The sequence below is a fragment of the Oratosquilla oratoria genome, chromosome 23 (genome assembly GCF_046742065.1).
Source record: "Oratosquilla oratoria isolate Oo_2021 chromosome 23, ASM4674206v1, whole genome shotgun sequence".
In the NCBI taxonomy this organism is placed as follows: domain Eukaryota; kingdom Metazoa; phylum Arthropoda; class Malacostraca; order Stomatopoda; family Squillidae; genus Oratosquilla; species Oratosquilla oratoria.
The window spans coordinates 11,917,352-11,936,482 of record NC_134799.1 but is presented as its reverse complement, the minus strand read 5'-3'; the positions used below and the strand labels follow the sequence as shown (position 1 = coordinate 11,936,482).

At 37.5% G+C, this 19,131-nt stretch overlaps 1 protein-coding gene across 3 annotated transcripts in view; it reads right to left on the bottom strand.

Annotated features, from left to right (window-relative positions):
- Positions 1 to 19,131, bottom strand: part of Nt5c (5' nucleotidase C) — a 41,564-nt gene that overhangs the window by 5,128 nt on the left and 17,305 nt on the right. Inside the window, exons 3-8 of one of the 3 annotated variants that reach the window (XM_076206695.1) lie at positions 16,781 to 16,956; positions 16,087 to 16,308; positions 15,785 to 15,811; positions 4,519 to 4,647; positions 3,671 to 3,828; positions 193 to 379 (exon numbers count right to left, since the gene is read on the bottom strand). In XM_076206695.1, coding sequence (XP_076062810.1) covers positions 193 to 379; positions 3,671 to 3,828; positions 4,519 to 4,647; positions 15,785 to 15,811; positions 16,087 to 16,308; positions 16,781 to 16,956 — 899 coding nt within the window. Of the gene's footprint in view, positions 1 to 192; positions 380 to 3,670; positions 3,829 to 4,518; positions 4,648 to 12,252; positions 12,331 to 15,784; positions 15,812 to 16,086; positions 16,309 to 16,780; positions 16,957 to 19,131 lie in introns of all 3 variants that reach the window. The other 2 variants (XM_076206696.1, XM_076206697.1) reach the window with 2 other exon arrangements.

Below are 19,131 nucleotides of genomic sequence, written 5' to 3'. Positions count from 1 at the left end.
ATGTGTGGTTACCAATAGGGTCATACACCTTCAGACAGAAATGAAGATGTTGACAGGTTTTGAATATGGGGGCCATGGAGATAACTCTCCAACACCACCACTTGTAGTACCTGTTAGTAACAAATCAAATTATAAAATATATTACATATCTCCAGTAAAGCCAACTCATGTTTACAAAAAAGATATACTAACTTCCAGGTAGATCTTGCCCTTTTCTAGTTTGTGGACTGGCCCCCATGTCTGCATATGGATTTCCTTGTTGAGCTCTCGGAAGGGACGCACACAGTCAGTGAAGAAGGCCGGCTTTTTTGCATTAGCTATAACCACATCAAAATAGTCCTGCCAGTTCTCACCGAGCAAGTACGACATACCTACATTTCTGTAATATGAGAGTTTAAGCATTATTAACCTCATTATAAACATCACAGCATGCAACAATATGTCCACTATTTTATTTAAGAATTACACAGTACATTTCCAATAGAAACAATGGCAATACAGGTAAACGTCGACTTACGATGGCCGCGACTTACGATTGTTCGACTTTACGATGACGACGACGACGACGACGATATGATAATTTAACCCCTTCCATACGGTGCCGCACACGTAGGCGTCATGAGGAGCAAGTGGATTCGCGACTCTGCCATATCGGCGTCTTGATTATATTTATTGTAGTCGCCCCTGTGTTTTTACATTCTCTCAAATGTGCCCTAAATCCCATTCTCTGTAGTTTTCAAAATTCGCGGGTGAAAGAGAGAACGATCGATATAAGCGGTGACTATATTTTATGATGCGAGTATTATTACGTCACGTCGTACGGCTGGCATTGGCTGCTGCCCGCGAGATTTAAGTTCCGTTATAGTGTTTGAATATGGTAAAAAGGATAAAAATAATTAAATAAACTACTGTACATGTTTAATAGGCTATATTCAGTATCTCTGGTGGTTAATATACAGGTAGGCTAGGTACAGTGACCACGGAACAGAGTGGGGATCGACTTACGATGAGATCGTCTTACGATGGCTCTATCGAAACCTAATGCCATCGTAAGTCGACGTTTACCTGTATTTGGCCCACAAAATCTTGAGATAAAATTTTTGCAATTTGAGAAAATAATTAGAGTTCTAAATCTAAATCTATCAGTATATTTATGTTATATACATATATACACCAAAAGGCTTCTTCCCCCATACAAGAGAGGTAGCCAGCCAAGGCTCACCCATCCCACACCAATTTGTTTCCCTTTTAAAAAAAATCTCTTAGCTCTTTGTGTTTAAAGGACCACCTCTGTTCCCCCACACACTGCCCGGGTCAGAAGCAATGTAGCAAGACACAGTACATCCACACCAAGGCCCAACAGCACAAACTGGTTTATCCAGACTGCTTCATTTACATAGCAATCCTCCCACTTTGTTCCCACATGAGTGAATAGAGAAGACAAGGAGAAATCACTTCGGGCTGCTTCAGTTTATCATCCTTCCACAACCATTCTGCACCTACACCTCTCTCCTTCCCCTGCTCAACAGACATTCCCCCTTTACCCAAGGCCAACTTTACCCCATCCATCCATCCATCTCATTTTTGGTCTTCTTAACTTCACCCCCATCCACCTCTACCTCCCATACTTTTTTTTTTTTTTTTTAACTTATTCTAAATCTGATCAAATAAACATAATATGGGGAAAGTGGTGGTATCAAGGGTTGGGGTGACTGAAGAAGAGATGGATGGTGCAACTGTAGTTTACTACTCCCTTAGATTTTACTTTTCTATGTTTCATGAGGCCCTAAAAGGTAAATAGGTTAAAAAAAAATAGTTTAAGTGCGAATCCCAGAAGAGTCAGTACTGGCACTCATAATGTTCCTCTACACAAATGCAAAGGTAGAAGTTACAATAAGCAGTGATAACTTGTTTGCAGATGATACTGAGATCATGAAAAGAATAAGAAATGAGGAAGCTTTCAAGTTATTACAAGAGATCTTGACAATATCTCCCAGGAGCCAAGTGTGGAAAATTGATTCCAATGTCAAAATTTGAAAGTAAAGGAAACCGGCACAATGTCAAGAAGAACCTAAACAATGGGGGATGAGACAATTTCAGGGGCAATATATATTGGTGCAAAACATAACATTCAGGATGAGATATGATGATGAAAAAAATGTGGAGTGCTGATGGTATCTTCTCAAAGTGAAGGATATAAACAAGGTTGAAAGACTACAAAATGCAAAGACTAAACTGGTTCTCAGCAGACATGACTGTGATGTTTAGGTCATTAAAGGAAGTTGATAAATCTGACAGAGAGGATCTCTTGGTTTGGGAATGTCAAAAGTTCATAAAAAGAAACTGAAAAAGAAAAACACTTTTCCATACAGATGCATCAATTGGAACAGTCTAACTCTTCTTGTATCTATATACCAAGGGCTTTTTTCCCCTTACAAGGGAGGTATCCAAGTCAAAAGGTATCTACCCCCTCCCACCCATTCCACTCCCATCCACCACCCTTTCTTCCCTCTCATTTTAGTCTTGAAGATAATATAACCCAAGCTAAAACCAAATATAAATGTAAAGTTGGATATGATAGAAAAGGGAAAATGAGCCAAGATTTCACAAGTGTAGCTCATTTCCTGTATGCTACAATTAAATATATAATATATGAACAAAGAAAAGCAACATTTCTTAATAAGAGGAAATAAGGATGCTATTGCAACCAGTTGAGGCAGCAGCTAAAGCTCAAAGGTAAAGATATCTCCTTAAAAATCAGTTCCAGCTCTTAAGAACCACATAGACTACACTTCAACAATCCCAGTCAAGAAGCAAACACAAGACACCCTAAAGAGGACTTTGTAGCATGGAATTTAATGAACCATGACCTTGGTTCAACTTTGCCAGTGGCAGGGTTCAAACCCACTCAACCTTCGCTGCAAATAACGACGCCCTAACCCGCTCAGCCAGTGAGCTTCCATCAATATAGAGACCTATCATTTTCATGGGATGTTCATTGATTATAAAGTGCTATGTAAGAGCCATCAAACCAACTCACCCATGTCATTACATCACACAAGCACAACCAAGTAACTACAACAACAAAAATACCTAGAGCATACTACCATTACTCAAACACCTGCAATAGTCTTCCATCTGCACCACATAACATATCCACACAAAAACACAATTCACATTCAGATTGCAAAACAAGCTTAAGACAGACCACCAAACTCTTTATTTCATCAAACCCCTCTAAACATTAGCTCCACAGAAAAATCCCTCTAAGAGAAGCATAGCATCAGCAAGACTTCGTTCAAGTTACTATCCAGCACTAAAACCATATCAACTAGGAATATGTGTGGCCAGAGAGGAAATTGCCCCAGGTGCAATCATCACACAGAAGACACTGAATATCTCGTTTTACAATGGCCCACCTTAGCAATACCCAAGCAATAACACATTTTTTTTTTTTTTTTTATTGACCTTGAAAAATTCTGGGCCAATCTGGTGGCCATTGCCAGTTATTTAGGAGCTGTGGGTCACCTGCAAGAGAGATGTAGGGTTGCTGAAGGATTAGTTGGTAAGTTTCAGTAATATTCCTGAGACCTTAGCATAGCAAGAAATTATGAATTAAAGTGGGTGTAAATGGGAAGAGAGGTGTTACCACTATTCTTATCATACTTACACAAAGGAGAAGGGACTATTTGTTATGATGAAAACTTCTTTGTTGTTTTCCCTGAGACTATTGAAGAATGTGATAAGGTTGGGGTCTTTAATCAAATATTCCCCAATGTTCATTCCCACAATTCGGTGCATTTCAGGATGTATGCTTGCAATGGCTGCCTGTGCATCAAAAAAATACATACTTAATAAGTGTTCATTCTAAGATGAATTATAATTTAACACACTTCTGGTTAAAACATTCAAGTGTCCTGGAGCCTTAATTCCTTCCATACTAGGTGGCACACCTCCTTTTATTCTGGCTACCATCAGGCTATTTCATTCATCTTTGTGGCACATTCCTTGGTAGCAAAATGATTATCATGCCAATTGCAACTAACAGTCATGCACTACTCACTCAGCAGTTTTAGTTTCTCATTACATGTACTTCTTGTTTCACAATAATCTGTCTTACACTTTTCTTTATAAAGTAACATTATATGTCAATATCTTTATGTAAATACCATTTCTATGTTAAAATCTATTCTTTTAGCATTTTGACAAGAACATACATATCAATGAGCACACTACTCAGAATACATAAGACATACAGTTGTATAGATATTAAAAATATATATAATGCTTAGTGGCCTATATCAATTTCATCATTCCAATAATTTTATAGTCTCAAATCCAAGAGAATATTAAGGAATATTGTACGTGTAATTGTGAAACTAATGCATAACAATGACCTATGTTTCATTTCATTCTCATAAATGCCAAGACATGACAGTATTTTGCAAAATCTGAGTGATTAGTAACTAGTGAAGATGCATCAAAAAACAAAATATGCAAGTACCAACATATCCTTACCTTGACATCATTAAAGAGTGAGACAGAATGGAAGGATAGGTTGTTGTCCATGAAGAACTGTGCCACCTGACTCAGAAGACACATTTCTGGCATTGAAAAAAGGTCTGCTAGATGTGCCATCTTGCTTGTCTGTAAGCATGAGAGGTAGTTAATCTTCATCCTTTTTACAAACATATCACTAACCGACTAATAATCACCATATATATTTTTCTGGGAGATTCTAAGTTAATTATATTCATGGAAAGAAAAACCTTAGTATTTATGTGCCAATCTCCAATAACTTGTCTAAGCCTGGTGTCCTCATATTATTTATTCTGGTTACTGTAAGTCAATTCTGTTTAGCTGATCAAACACATGCTTTTATATATGAAGCACGTGTGACAGAATTTTAAATTTTATCCCAACTTGACCTTTCTTTCATATAGAAATCCCACTTTAAACTATTGGGTCAATTATTATATTACTGTTTACCAACAAGTATACAGTATCATTACCTTTAATAAGAAATTGTGAAACAATGTGATGATTTTTCTTTGCAACACAATCTCAAGCAAAACAAACAATCAATGCACATAATACACTGTTCACACACAATGTAATGGCCTTACTTTGTAGCTTTGTGCTCACCTTCACAGGAATCCTACAGCTTCTACCAAGCCAGCAACAGCCACCACACATACACATAGATCTCTTATTGAAAAAGTTACGGTATCTCTACTGGCTGTGAGGTAATGAGGGGACATGTGTTCAGTATCTACATATGTGTAATACAAAGGATGGAGCTATGCTCATAGTATCCGATCTCAGTCTCTCCAATTATCAAACACTGTTTACCTTGACCGTTTCTTTTCATTCATTCCACAAATTAATGCATCTGTGCAGGAAATGTGTTCTTAATGTCCTTTGAACATTCAATTTCCTTAAGTTTCTTGGTTTGTCCTCTTGCTATTATTCTGTCCCATCCCAATAGATTTTCATCAACCTTGTCCACACCCTTTATCATTATAAAGACAGCAACCACATTAGTTCTTTCTTCTTTCCTCCACTGAAGGCAATCCTAACTTGTCTAGTCTTCCCCATACTATCAGTTGGTTATGCTGGGAATTATTTTAGTTGTCAACTATTACAAGGTTTCCCTTTGTTCTTTCCTACTGTATGCATATTCCAACCTGCCCAGGTCAGAAGGAATGTAACAAGACATATCGTATCCACAGCAGGGCCAGCTGCTTCATTTACATGGAGCCCTGCCCTCCTCATCCCCTCATGCAAAAAATAAAGAAGACAAGGAGAAATCCCTTCAAACTGCATCAAATTATCGCCCATACACAAATGATTTGTGGGATACCTGATCAATTTTTTTTCCAAATCCAAATACACATATTTAAAAGGGTAATGGGCAGGGGATTTGAGAGGTTTAAAGAAAATGAAAAAAAAAGTGGAAGATAAGCCAGTTGTTTGCTGATGACACTGTGCTTGTGGCAGAATCAAAGGGGGCAATTAAGAAAGTTTGTGACAGTTTGGGAAGGTATGTGAGAGGAGAAAGTTGGAGGTAAATGTGGGTAAACGTAAGGTGATGAGATGTACAAGGGTAGAGGATGGCAGTAATTTTGAAGTGATTCTTAAAGGAGAGAGGCTGGAGGAAGTGCATAGCTTTAGGTACTTAGGGTTGCATGTGGCAGGAAAGGGAGGAGTGGAGGCGGAGGTAGATTGAGAGAAACAAGTGCCTTGGGGTATTGAAAAGTGTAATGAGATATAGACATTTGGGAATGGATGCTAAGAGGAAATTGTATGAAGGGGTGATTAAGCTGACAGCACTGTATGGGGTAGAGACATGGAACATAAAGAGAGGAAGAGTTTAAATGTATTTGAGATGAAATGTCAGAAGTATGGTAGGGGTTGGATAGAGTGAGAAAGGAGGTAAGGAGGAGAGCAGGGGTGGAAAAGGAGATAGGAGATAGGGTTGATAAAAGAGTATTGGATGGTTTGGACACATGGAAAAAAGGAGTGAAGAAAGATTAGTAAAAGAAGTGTGGAAGGCAGAGGTGGATGGGGTGAACATGAGGGGGCAACCAAGAATGAAATGAATGTATGGAGTGAAATGGGAGTTGAGCAACAGGGCAATGTCTATTGAGGGAGGAAGTGAGAAGGCAGAGGATAGGGGTGAGTGGAGAATGGCTGTGTATGGATGATACTGTGAGGAATGGGAGTGGATGGGGGGTGGGGGTGGTGGTTATTTGTGAATGATATTTTGATGCACCCCAAAGGGATTTCTCCCCATCTTCAATGTTTGCATGAGGGGACTTAAGGGGGGGGGGGTATTTGCCAATTAAGTGAAGCAGCCTTGCTATGGATGTGCTGTGTCTTGCTACATTGCTTCTGACCCAAGCTGATGGGCAAGATGCAGGGATGACCCATCATTCATGAGGACCCAAAATGAGAGGTAGGGAGAGGTGGTGGATGTGAGTGGAATGGGTGGGAGTGGAATTATGCCTTTTGAGTTTGGCTACCTCCCTGGAAAGAGGGAAAGAGCCTTTGGTACTTGTGTGTGTGTACATATATATTGAGGAAGAGGCTTTTTTTTTGGGGGGGGGGGGGCACTTTTCCAGTGAATACACAATCAGTTCATGGATATTGTCTGCCAATTGCTTTTGGCATTCTTTGAGTATCCAGTAGGAAATACTTACCTCAAGGCCCTTCTCACATCTAAGGTTTCCAGTAATTTATGTACTTCTACTTCCAGTTTTATATTATTTAACACAACTGGTTATTCCTTCTTCCTGGAACCACTCATGGGTGTTTACAAGTGGTGAGTAGAGAGTTTCATCTCCCAGCTGCCCATCATCAAACCTTACCACTATTCTCACCTGGAACTGAAGTCCGGAGGGATTGACACTTTGTCTCCAGACCAGGCCCAGGATCTCTTTCAACTTTGACTAGATGTGAGATGGGCTTTGAGGCGAGATGGGATTTAAAATTGGATACTCAAAGAAGCGAGATCAATAGGTAGACAATATCCATGGACTGAATGTCTATGTTCTTGACTAGTGTAATGGCATAAAAAAATTCCTAATCTTGAACTATCATTGACCATTATGTTATGATTAACACACAGTTATTAACTAGATATTTTGCAATGTATTAGTTGAATTAATTGTTCACAACGAAAACCTGAGCAACTGTAACCTAGTTGTATTTACCTAGTTGTAATATACAGGAGGGGAGCTATCTCGTGGTGACCCGTCTTTGTATCTCTCCGCATCAAGTTTTATCTTAAAATCTTGTATAGTGTTTGCACATACTGTTTTGTTGTCTAATTTGTTCAATGTATTAATCGCTCTGTGTAGGAAACTGTTCCTTTTCAAGTTTTTTCTTTAACTATCTTTTTTCATTTTTTTCCGTGTCCTCTCGTTTTACCGTTGTCCCACACTAACAGGTCGTTCCTGTCTAAAACTTCCATTCCTTTCATTATTCTGTAGATAGCAAATCTCCTCTTTCTCTTCTTTGTTCCAGAGTTGGTAGGTTCAATTTGGATAGTCTTTGCTCATGTTAGTTCAGTGAGAGTTGGTGCTAGTTTGGTTGTCGCTCTTTGTAATCTTTCTAGTTTCTTGAATTCTTTTTGGTACTGGGTGTCCAAAGTGATGCTGTGTACTCAAGTTTTGGTCTTATTAGTGTAGTTAGTATTTTCTTTATCATTTCTTCATCCATATAAGTAAATGCCACTTTGATTGACCTCAATAAATTGTAGGTTTCTCCGAATATTTTATTTATATGCTTATCAGGTTTCATGTCCTTTCCAATCATCACTCCAAGATCTTTTTCAGAGTTTGCTTTTTTTTTTCTTCTTCTCCAATTCTGTAATCTTTTGATATTCTGTTTTTACTCTTTCCAAATTCCATTATACTGCATTTCTTTATATTAAATTTCACTTCCCACTTTTGAGTCCAATTCCATATCGTGTCCAGATCTTGTTGCAATGAGTTGCAGTCCTCTTCTGTTTTTACCTTCTTTAGTAATTTTGCATCATCTGCAAAAAATAATTCATATAGCACTCCACGCCTTCATTCATGTCATTAATGTATACAGCAAACATGATCGGGGCCAGTACCGATCCTTGCGGGACACCGCTTTTTACTTCCTCCCAGTTGGAGAATTTTTCTCTAATTACAACTCTCATTTTCCTCCCAATCAGGAAGTCTTTCATCCATTCCAATAATTTTCCTCTGATGCCACCCTTTGATTCTATCTTATTAATTTCCTATGAGGTACCTTATCGAATGCCTTTTGCAGGTCCAGAAAAGCACAGTCCGCCCATCCATCTCTTTCATGTATTATGTCTACTAATCTTGAGTAAAAGCAGATCAGATTTGTTGTACATGATCTTCCTTGTCTGAATCCAAATTGATTTGGATTCAGTATAGATTTTTCTTTCAGGTATTTAACCCATCTGTTTTTGACAACTCTTTCACAAATTTTTACTATTGTGCTTGTTAGTGAGACCGATCTGTAGTTAGACGGATCTTCTTTATCACCTCCCTTATCAATTGGTACAATGTTTGCCTTTTTCCAGTCCAATGGTACTTTTCCTTCTTTAAGTGAGGATTTAATTATATTATATATTTTGTCAGTTAATTCTTCCATACATTCCTTCAGTATCCAGTTTGCAATTCCGTCTGGGCCATGTGATTTTATGACATCATGGGTTTTAATTTGATCACTGATTTCTTTTTGTGTTACGTTTATTTCTTTCATTGCTGGGGATAATTCTCTCTCTCTATCTATACTGTTAGGCGAGTTTTCTATTGTGAATACTGATCTGAAGTGGTTGTTCATAATTTCAGCCATTTCCAGTTCTTCTGTATATTCCTTTTTATCTTGGCGCAGTTTTTCTATTTCTTGTTTGTTTTTGACTTTTCCACTTATATATTTGTAAAATAGTTTGGGTTCTTCCATACATTTGTCTATTATCTTTTTTTCATAATTCCTCTTTACATCTCTGCGTATTTTTACATATTCGTTTCTTAGTTTGATGTACGTTTGCCATTTTCTTTGTTTCTTATCTCTCTTCCACTTTTTCCAAGGTTTGTCTCTTTTATCCTTAGCTTCACTATATCTTTTGTTGTACCAGCTCTTTATGCATGCCTTTTCCGTTTTTTGTTGTGGTACATATTTGTTCACTCCTTCATTATAAATTTCTATTAATATGTTCCATTTTTCTTCTATCTCTGTATCTTCGTTTTAGAATTTTTCCCAGTTTGCATTGCGAAAGAATGTTTTAAGTTACTCAAAATTTGTTTTGTTATACGTAGGTCTTCCTATTCTATGTTTATCATTTTTGCTTTGGTCCATTTGTTCTTTCAATTCCATTTCTATTAGTACATGGTCACTTTTTCCTATTGGAGTTTTATAATCAATTTTTTTTTCAATAATCTCAGGTTCTGTCGTAAGTATTAAGTCCAATTTTGAGGGTTCTTCATTTCCTCTGTATCTAGTATTTTCTTTAATCCACTGGGTCATTGTGTATTCAATGGTCAAGTCAAGGAGTACATTGCCCCAGTGTTTCTCTCCCCCCTTCACTGTCATTTCTTCCCAGCATATTTCTTTTGAATTAAAGTCACCCATAATTACTGTATTTCCTCCATCTTTCAGTGTTTCAATTAATTCATCTTTTGTATCTTCTAGTAACTCGGAATGATCCCTTTCTGTCCAGGCTTGTGTTTTAGGAGGTACATATACCACTGCAAATTTTCTTTTCTTCATTTGTTTACCTTCGACTTGTACTATAATTGATTCTACATTGTTTTTTCCTTCAGTTATTTTAGTTACAATCAAATCTTTCTTGGTCAATATTAGAACTCCTCCGCCCTTATTCTTTGCCCATCAGTTGTATACACCTTGTCCCACAGTGTGGGGTGTTAGGGTGTACTTATTATGTCTGGTTCTTCTGAGACTAGATAATCATTTAATTAATTTATTCCTGAGATTATTCCATCTATGTTTGTATATGCTATTTTTAGTTTCTTTTCTCCTCCTCCCCTTCTGTCTTCTTTGTTTCCATTTTCCCTATATATCTTTTTCTCAGCCTCATGTCTATCACTCTCCAAAAAAACTCCTTTTCTTTTTCAGTTCTATTCTCATTCTTTTCATTCGCCTCATTCCTAAGTTCTTTTTCTTTCTCTTTTTCTTCCTCATTCATTTCTTTTTTTATCCATATATTTTTGTACTGTTCGCTATTTGCTAATCTTATTGGTCTAGATAATATTTCTTCTGTGCTTGATTGCGATCTAAGTTTAACTTTTAGTGGTCTATACTGTTTATTTTTAGAGTACCTGCCCATTCTATGGGTTTCCTCGATTTCTCGGTCCCAGCCTAACTCATCTGTTTGTAACTCTTAGTATTTCTTTGGCAATCTCTTTTTCTTCCTTTTCCCTCTGATATCTTGGTACATTGTGCTTTTCTTTAATGCCATAGATTACTATACACCTTTTTCTATCCACTGTGTCTCTAACTAGGTTACTTTTCTCTTTAATAATCTGAATTACAGTTTCTTTGGTATTATCTTTTACTTGTTGTTCCATTATTTTCTTTAGGGATATTTCTTGACTTTCCTGTTCAATTTTCCACTGTTTTTTTATTTCCTGTAGGTCATTCTCCTTGATTTTTTCTTCCACCTTTTCAGTCACTTCCTTCATTTGACTTTTAATTTCTCGTTTCAGAGCCTCATTCCTACTATCACCCTCACTTTTCAGCCTCTCATTATCACCCTTAAGCTGTTTTAATTCCCTTTTCAAATCGTCTATCTCCCTATTGTTCTCTTCGTTAGCTTTTCTTAGGTTTGATACTTCCTGGTACATTATCTTGTATTCGCTTTTAAGCTCTAATAATTCATCTACGATGTAATTTAAATCTCTATTCCTCATTATATTCCTGTATCTGGGTTCTCTATCCATCTCTGCTCTAAGTAATCCATTGCCTTCTCTTTCAAAACCGGAAAATCAGACCAATTAAATGACTACACATACAATGAACCATTCCTACCATCATTCCTGACACTCTTGAGTGCATAATCAAATTTCAATATGCCCTCAGTCCTCTTGTACAGGTACATATGCATCTCAACATTCATACACAGCATACATCCTAAAATGTTTACTCACATCTTGAACAACAATTATTAAACTACTAGACATATCATAGACAATACTACATATAAGCACTACAGAATGTTATATACAGCATATTATGCAGAATACATTACTATCATCATTACTATTATTATTGGTATAGTACATCAAAATCAATAATAAAAAAATGCATGCAATACTATTTTGACATGAACATCATATATCCATAAACATAGAAATGAACTCATGCACACTAAACAGAAACACCCTTCCTACTTAAAGTTATCACAAAATATAGTGGTATACTGACATTCAAACCCACAATTCTACGAGTTAGTAATTATTACTCAAACTACATAGTTTTATACAGTCAATACTTGAGGATTTTAGGGACACCCATGTGAATAAGAATCATGCAGCATTTGCTGACGATTTTTAACATTATTTTTCTTCCTTTCTACTACTCTCCTTATATCTCTTTTACCACCATCTATGACTCCCTCTTTTCGTCACAATGTTATTCTCAAGGGTTAGAGTGTTGGTTATTGGTGACACAATACATATATACAGTACTGACCAACATAACCTACTGACATAATTATTTATCTACTACCATATATCGTTGTGAAGTAGTCAAATTTTTATGCTGCTTTTTAAGGCTGAATTTATGGTGTTCACTCTTACACACGTACTGTTTTCAAAGGGAAGAAATTCATGGTTGGAATGAATAAAATATTAAACAAGAGCCAAATCATATCAAATATAAAAAAAAAAATAATAATAATAATTGCCACAGCTAATTATTTCTCTAAAAACAAGTTTTCATATCACAAAAAGCCCAGGAAGTAAGGAAATACCACAAAATTACAGACTAGTGTCCATGACCACCATGACAGTGAAATTATGCAACAGCGATTTGAAAGATCAACGAGTTGAATACCTATGGTGGAGAGGAGAGTCAGTTTGACCTGTGGTAATGGCTTGATTGATTGGTTTCAACAGCTACCTGCAGTATTTTGTTTAATTTTCCCAAGACTACAGTAATTCTCCAAGCAAGGCCGGTTGTACAATAACTCACTTTTCTATGAATGTTATGAAGGCCGGTTGTACAATAATTCACTTTTCTATGAATGTTATGAATTTCTAAGAGATGATTAATAATAACAACAATAATAATAATTATGATAATAATGATGATGACTGATTCAATTTAACATCACAAACTCCCACTATCAGGAGGCCAGGACAGTGCCCCTTACAGAGGACTTTGTAGTGTGGAATTCAATGAACCATGCTCTTGGTCCAACTTGCTGGTGGCAGATTTTGAGCTACCATCAGCTCAGCCTTCACTGCATAATAATACCAATAATAATGAATAATAATGATAATAATAATAACAATAATATTGATAGGTTAGAGTTTCAATAAGTAGTCTTCAAGCCCTCCCACAGATGTGTCTAGGAAGGTTTATACTGTTGTTTATGTAGAATACGTGTGGAGCTGTTTCATGTCACTGGCTTGTAGTACGAGATGAGTACTCATTGGTTGTCCAATCTCCATGTGTGAAAAGGTGGAAAAAAAAAAAAAAAAAAAAAAAAAAAAAATACAGCTGCATTTAATAGAGGGAGATCCTGGGCCCAGTCTTGGGACTGAGTGTCAGCCCCTCCAGGCTGCACCTCTAAATGGAGGTGAGTAGGTTGACAGGATTTGAAAATGGGCAGTTTCGTTGTAATGAAGTGTTGCAGGTAAACTAGCTTTGGCTGTCAGGCCCTGGTATGGAAATAGAGTGTTTTGCCTCTGGCCTGGGAAGTAGGAGGAGGAGGACAGGGATGACCTTGATCAACAAGGAGCAAAGAGATACTTATCACAATAAAAACTAATGTTTGTACACATTGAAGTATGCAATATCCAGTACTGTATGATACAAAACAATAATAATAATTGTTGCTTCAAGTTTCACCGATTGGAAAAATGCAGCCCCACATTGGCTAGTAATGGTCCTTCCCATCCATTCTCCCCCATAAATTTCTCTAGGAAGAATCTGTGCAGTGACCACTGCACTAGTGTGGGACTATTTCTATGTTACTGACTGATAGGAAGAGAGAAAAAGTCTGATCACAACTCTCCTTATATAAAAAGGCAGAGGAAATACAACTGAAGTTCACAGAGACACTGAATGTGAGCCTCTTGGGGATGCACATCTACACAGAGGTGAGGAGGTTGGTGTGTTTAGAAAATGGGCTGCAGAGATGACTGGTATCTTGCACAGAACCACCACAACCAGGTTGTTGTTCTTGTTGTTGTTCCCTAGATTGTCTGTCCAAGCAGTCCCATCTCCCCAAGGAATGCCATGGCCGAATCGGGGTTTTCCCACAAATTCTTTATGGAGTGTATTTACCTAGTTGTATTATACAGGAAGGTATGTTGTGTTGTTTGCGTGCATGATCCACAACCAGGTAACTCTCACTGGTCCCTGATATAAACACTTCAAGGAAATGGAAATAATTTGTAATACTCATTCAATATTAAGTGCACTCAATTTGAGAAATATTATAGGTATTTAAAAAATGGGTAGAGTGACAATTTAGAAGTGAGGCAGCGATTGAGTGTTGGAAGAAAGTTGCCAAATAGGGTAAACTAGAAAGTATGGAAAGCAGAGGTGGGTGAAGGGAGCTTTGGATGCACGTGCTACATCTGTTGAGCAGGGACATGAGAATTCAAAAGACAGGAATGAATGAGGACTGAATAGATAAATGGATGATGTGGCCCAAAGGAATGTTCTTCTCATATGATTTGTAGATAATTGGATAAGAAGTGGGGGGGGGGGTTATTGTACAGTGAAGTAGTAGAAGTATACCACCTTTGACTATTGGGCCCTGCTGTGGAACAGTTGTGCCTTACTGCACTGTTTTTTACCCAAGCAATGTGATAGGGTACAGGAAGACCTTTGATCTCTGTGATGTTGTGATGGAAGTGGTAGTTGAAGGTCTTTTATCTGTTTTTGAAGTCAGTGGACATGATACAAAGGACAGGTGTGGGGAAAAAAGCTGTTGGATAGGGCAGAGCCGAGAGTGTTAAGGTAGTCTGTGCATAGGGAATGAATGAATGAATGAACAAGATAAGAGTAGCAAAGGGTGTGGGATATAGAAGTGAGTAAACTGAGAGTTCAAGAATGTGATGGTAGGATAGGGTGAAAGGAACTTTGGCATGTCTGTTGAGCAGGAATGAGAAAGCAAAAGATAGGAGTGAACAGATGGAGATTATGAATGGATGAGGGACGATGCAGCTCAAAAGGACATTATCACAAGTTCATAATGAATGGATGGGAATTAGGGGTGAGCATTTGGTAAACCAATGGAAATAAACCAGAAGTGGCTATTGGACTAGTCTATGGATGAATTGTGCTTTGCTGTACTGCTTGTGACCTAAGATGGGACATCAGGGCAAAGCCATCCTTTATCCCTGAGGTGGTCAGTGGGAGGGGTGGTTGAATAGGTTTTATTTGTTTTTAATATGGATATTTTCTTTGACTAAACAACCCCCCTAATAGGTATAAAGGTCCTTCAATACATATGCAGTATGCATACTTGCTGTACAAGAGTAATCCCTTCAACAACCTTTTAATTCATTCACTGCAAAAGCTATAACTAATGAGACTGAATATATATACATAGTACTGTTTGGGGGAAATTCATTCCTTATCTTGGTTTTCACAAATCAAAAGTGGGACCAAAACTGAATCAATGCAAGGTGATTAGTACATTTACCACTTTAACTTACCATACATCAGCAATTTTGGGCAGAAATTGATAAGTTTCAAAAGTTTTCAAAAGTGTATGTCCTTTTCAGTCAAAAATGTAGGTTCTTTTTACTTCCAAGTATCATTACAAAAGGTGCTTTATATTCTGCTATAGCAAAATCAAAATACTCTAACCATTTGAATAGCAGTGATTAGGTACAAGCATTTCAAATGATAACATGCACGCACGCACACACACACATACAACAAGGGGGATGAACAGAGCTGAAGACAAATTCTACAGTACCATGACCTGACCACGCCAGATCAATTGAAGCAGTGCAGGGAAAAGATGACAGCAGAACATGTAAAATAGAAATAATGTCACTTAGAATGTGAGTATTACCTTTCCATATAGAGTCTTCCCTGTAAGCTAAAAGTATTTAGAAAAGGCAAAATTAAGTATGGCAAACATGGCCAAACTTTGCAGTCTTTGCTCTAGCAGCACTATACTGTACTTATTGTATATACTGTATCATACCCAACAAATTGCTTTTAATGTTTATGCTTGTATAAGATCATCAAAGTAAACAAATTTTCTACTCTAGATTACCACTAAACACACTCATTCATTCAAGGCATCTAGTTTTTACAGTAAAATCACACATGGTAAAAATCAGACATACTACACAGAGAATGAACACTTACACCTCTTAGATGTCCCTCTACATAGTGAATAGGTAGTGATCTATGGCCATATATCTGAAGAACTTCCTCTTTGGTTAGGCAGGTCATTCCTCGGTAAATAGAACTCATTTGGATTTGCTGAAACTGATCTAGTTTCATGAGCAAGCCTTGTTCAATGTCAAAGTGCAAGCCACGAACAGCAAAGTCTCGTTGATATTCTAGGGTCTTGATGCCCTCTGGATACTGCAAAGATTATATCATTTTTAGAGGAGCATTTCCTCAGTTATTCATAAATTTTAAGAAACCCTTTTAAAAGTTTTACTGGAATATCTAAGGTCCAACTTCAATAATGAAACTATTACAAGGAATGGAGGGCAAGAGAAATGAAGTGCATGACATAAGTATTTTCAAACTTCTCAGTCAGTCTCAAAGTTTCATATCAACCTTTAGAAGAACCATTAAAATACAAGGGGGAGAATAGACCAGTAAGTAGGCCTTCTTTTGATCCAAACAGTGTAGTGGAGAACAGGGCATCCTTCATCTCAAAGATGCTGAGAGATGGGAAGGGTAGTTTTTATGTTTTTTATTCATTTTTTATGTGTGGTCTGACTTGGCCATCTCCCATTAAATGGAAGAAAGGCCTTTTAGTACATACATCATTATCATTACTACCTCAAATACAACTTCATAGGCATGAATATGTAAAGCTACATACCCGATATTTGGAGACCAATACATTTTTGCCCAAGTTATAGATGAGATGTTCTACAGCAGGCTCATAGTTGGCAAGTGTGTAGTCATAGTCAAAGCCATACACCTCAATGTCTCGTAGATCCAGCTCATTGTTAGCAAATACTGCACTGTGGTTCACATCCTCTGGAAGCTTCTTGCCTATAAAAATAAGTTCACTTAATCACTTCTCACATACAGAAATACTGTATAAATTTTTTTAAAAACATACTCTAAATATATCTTGTCTGCATTTGGATTACAATATAGTTACCTATGGTTACTTATTCTGAAGCTTGTGTTGTATTTACCTAATTATAGCATACAGGAAAGGAACAATGCTCGTTGGGTCTCGTCTCCTATTCTCTAATTTTCTAACATACCTAAACTCAAATTCATGCATGGTTCCAACTTAATCTATATCTTTAATTTCCTATTTATGCATGGTCACTTATAAAAGCTTTTGTAAGTAGTTACTGTATTTGTTACTATTAAAAATCTATACACTGACTATTATGACTCTTTCCAAAGAATTTCAGAATTTTTCATAACTTTATACCACATATTAGCTAGGTGCCTTTACCTAATTACATTTACCATATTGCAATATACAGAAAGGAGCTATGCTTATGGAGTCCTATTCCTTTCCTTCCATTGATCAAACTAAGTTCATTTATGGCTGTAGAATCTAATTCTTATTTTGGTTTGATGGTTTTGGTTTTAGGGGTGTCATGTAATTGCAGGGGCCAATGATGGGTATGAATGAAGACTGAATAGATAAACGAATGATTTGATCCAAAGGAATATTTTTCTTATTCGATTTGTAGAAGTGGATGAGGAGCAAGGGTGAGGGTGTTATTGTATGGTGAAGTAGTGGAAGTAAACCACCTTAAACTATTGAGCCCTGCTGTGGAAGAGCTGTGCTTTACTGCACTGTTTTTGACCCGAGCAGTGTGATAGGATACATATCCTGCACGATGGACAGTGAAGCTGCCTATTTCCAAAAATTTGAAAATTCGTCAACCCCCTCACTTCCATCAAGAGGTGCAAACCTGAGGGGCTGACACTTTCTTTGTCTCTGTATTGGGCCCAAGAAATTTCGATCACTCTTCGACTTCTGTCTTTCTTGCACCTTTTCACACACGGAGAACAGACAACCAGCGATTCCCCTCCTACTACTTTTAGCAGTGACACAGATGCAGTCCCACGCCAATACAGATAACACTCCAAAGGTGCCACATCTGCAATATATGCGTGTGTGCGTTACCGCTCCATGAATCTGGAGTTATTAATATTCTTTTTATTATTATTATTTATATTTATTTATTCATATATATTTATATATTTTATCTTCAAGAAACCCTGCTTATTTATGCTAATAATGTTTGTTATAGGTACCAGATCAAAGGCTTATTGCGATTCCCTTCCATTTTGCAGTTTAATGAAAGGAACATGTGCAGGCGGGATATACCAAACATGCGAGAGCTCTGTTGAGCTGGCGGTGTAATCGGAAACGTATCCATCCTCCTAGTCGCGAGTTCGAATCCCGCGTTTCTCTACTATTCCTAGTAGTGACTTTTACTTAAGTCTTAACACAAAAGTCCAACTACATGAGCAAAGGTGACGGCTTCGTTCGAATACTGGCACCAAGGTCCTTTGGAGAATACATGCATTCTCTTACTACGAATATAATTTGGAAATGTCCAGTATTCACGATGAAACGTTCTTAGATATAGAAAAATATACCAGAAGCATTCTGTGTTCAAAAGATGTTTATGCTTCGATTATTAAAATTTTCTGGACTTTAGATTTCCATGAAAGATAACCGTAATTCTCGTAATCTCTACGGCTGCGAGAAGCATGATTATAATGTTGCCAAATGTCTCTTACACACGTGATACTATCTGAGGCATGAAGCAATATCTTCGCCGTCTTAGTTCCTTCCGTTCTCACTACCACCTCCACCTCCCCACCCCTCCCCCGGCTCCGTTTCGTCCTTCTCACGCCTTGCCCGCTGGCAAAGCACATCTTCTCTCGCTTCCCCCCCCCCTAAACACATCTTCACTTCCTTCCTTCACCACCTGCCTGCTTCTCACCCAAGCCGTCCCTTCCTTTAGCTGACGAGCACCCATTTATTTTCAGGATAAGTATGAAATCACCTGCATAATTTAGGACATAACGAAGCTGTCCACGGTGCAAGATTTATTGTAAATCAAAGACCACGAAGAATTATAACGAAGATTCACAAAGCTACAACTCGGACGTTTACTGGATGTTATTAATTGATCGCATATTTTAGTAGCATCACAATTCATACCAGTGTAAATGAACACTGCC